At 66.6% G+C, this 1,896-nt stretch overlaps 1 protein-coding gene across 1 annotated transcript in view; it reads left to right on the top strand.

The window, feature by feature from the left end:
* Window positions 1-1,896, top strand: part of LOC113202209 (netrin receptor UNC5B-a) — a gene marked incomplete at its 5' end in the record, with an annotated part of 33,682 nt that overhangs the window by 27,227 nt on the left and 4,559 nt on the right. The window contains one exon of the mRNA XM_052275597.1: window positions 335-811. Coding sequence (XP_052131557.1) covers window positions 335-811 — 477 coding nt within the window. The remainder of the gene's footprint in view (window positions 1-334; window positions 812-1,896) is intronic.

Genomic DNA, 1,896 nt, shown 5'->3' on the forward strand with positions numbered 1-1,896 from the left:
AGCGAGGCGGGCGCGGGGGCGGGAGGGACGCGCGGCGGGGGCAAGATCGGGTTGTGTAAACTTCGGTCCAAGAATTCCCAAGTGCTTGCGGATATGTTGACACGGGTGTTCTCGGAACTAGGGCCATTAATAATTTAGCCTTCCCCTTGAATAGTGGCATTGTTTCTACGCGGAATGAGTTTATGCCGCGCGGCCCCGCAGGCCCGCAGTAGTGGCGCTGGACTCCTTTGGTGCTGCGACTTTACCCCCCCCCCCCCTTTCCCTTGCTCCCGGCTCCAATGTCTCGCTCTCTCATGCAGCCCTTGTTAATGAGCAACTCTCTCTTTTGTTACAGAGTACCCCGCCGACTTCATCCCCGACACGGACAAGAAGGGCCCGGACCTGACGTCGTCCGTGCCGGTCGGCCTCGGCCTCGGCACCGTGGGCGCCCCGCTGGGGTCGCTGCAGGGCTCGCTAGGAGGGCGGCCCATGAACGGCGCCCTCAACGGCGCCCTCAACGGGCTCAACGGCCTCGGCGGCTCGCTGGGCGGCACCCTGGGCGGCACGCTGGGCGGCCCGGGCATCGGCCTCGGCGGCCACCACGCGGCGCCCCTCGGCGCGCTCAGCTGCTACCACTACCCGCTGCCGCTGCCGCGCTCCGACTCGGAGCACCACTACGACGAGCCCCACCTCGCCAACTCGTCGGCGTCCAACTCCAACTCGGCCACCTCGTCGTCGTCCAGCTCGTGCTCCACGGCGTCGGCCTCCACGTCGCCGTCGGCCACGTCGACGCGCACCGTGGGCTCGTCTAGGGCCGACTCCGTCAACGGAGGTGAGTGTCGTGGTCTGAATGAATGACCCCCCGGCGAGGGGGGAGCTCCTCGTAGCCTCGTAACGCCTCGCCGAACACCGCCCCCCCCCTTTCCCCCCCACGGCATGTGGATGACACGTTTACGAGCATCCTCATGCTTTCGCGCGCGCTTTGATGATCCCTGCGCGGGACTCGGACCGTGTTGCACCCCACCCCGCCTCCCCGGCGTTTGCCCTTTCGATTTTCATCCCCGTCGTTATGTTGTCAGTCTGCCTGGCATTGGCAGCCCAAGCGTGGATTGTGCCTCGCCCCGCCCTGCGGCCAGCTGACACGACAGACAGCCCCGCTGCGGCCGGCTGCCAGGCGCTCTCCGACTAAGAGGTGTTTTAAAAGGGGTTAAAATGTCGCGCGCTCGCCCCCCTCAACCCCGACTCCGCGCCGCCCGCCTTTGCGTGCGCTGGCGAAGCCCCCCTCCGCCTTCCTGTGCTCCTCGGCGGCGCCGTCGAGCGGCTCGCGCGGAATGCAGCTGTTGGTGGGGTGGGGCGCCTTGCCAGCAGCGCGCGGGGATGCACGCGGGGTACATTTAGGCCCCTCTCGCACCTGACGCGCCAACAAGGTGTCGGGGGGCGCGCCCGCCGGGGAGCGTCCCGCAACGACGCCGCTGTCGCTGTCCACTCGGCAGAAGTATTTGTCGGCACTCGGGCCGCCCCTCGTGTTCCCGTGACTAATATACTCGCGGACGCGACGTTGCTGAGCCGAGCACCCCCGCCCCAGCAGAGGCGAGCAGTCGAGGCGAGGCGGCGACACGGCGAGGGAAAATTGACCGCGTCCAGGTGAAGGGGTACTGAGAGACAGGGGCAGGCTGAAAGAGACAGAGGCAGCCCGAGCACAGCTGCGCCGCATCCTGCCGCTCGCCCTGCTCGTGCCCGGCGCGCCCGTGTGCTAATATGGAGATCAGTGTCGCTCTCTGTTGTTGTGTTGTTTCGATATGATATGCGTGGCCTGTCGCGCCCGCCCCAGCTCGGCCTGGCCCAGTTCACGAAATAATCATCTCCTTTTATTCGCCTGGCAGCAGAGAGACAGTGACTAGTCCATGGGGGGCCGGG

This window comes from Frankliniella occidentalis, unplaced genomic scaffold (genome assembly GCF_000697945.3).
Source record: "Frankliniella occidentalis isolate FOCC.00 unplaced genomic scaffold, Focc_3.1 Scaffold684, whole genome shotgun sequence".
Classification (NCBI taxonomy): domain Eukaryota; kingdom Metazoa; phylum Arthropoda; class Insecta; order Thysanoptera; family Thripidae; genus Frankliniella; species Frankliniella occidentalis.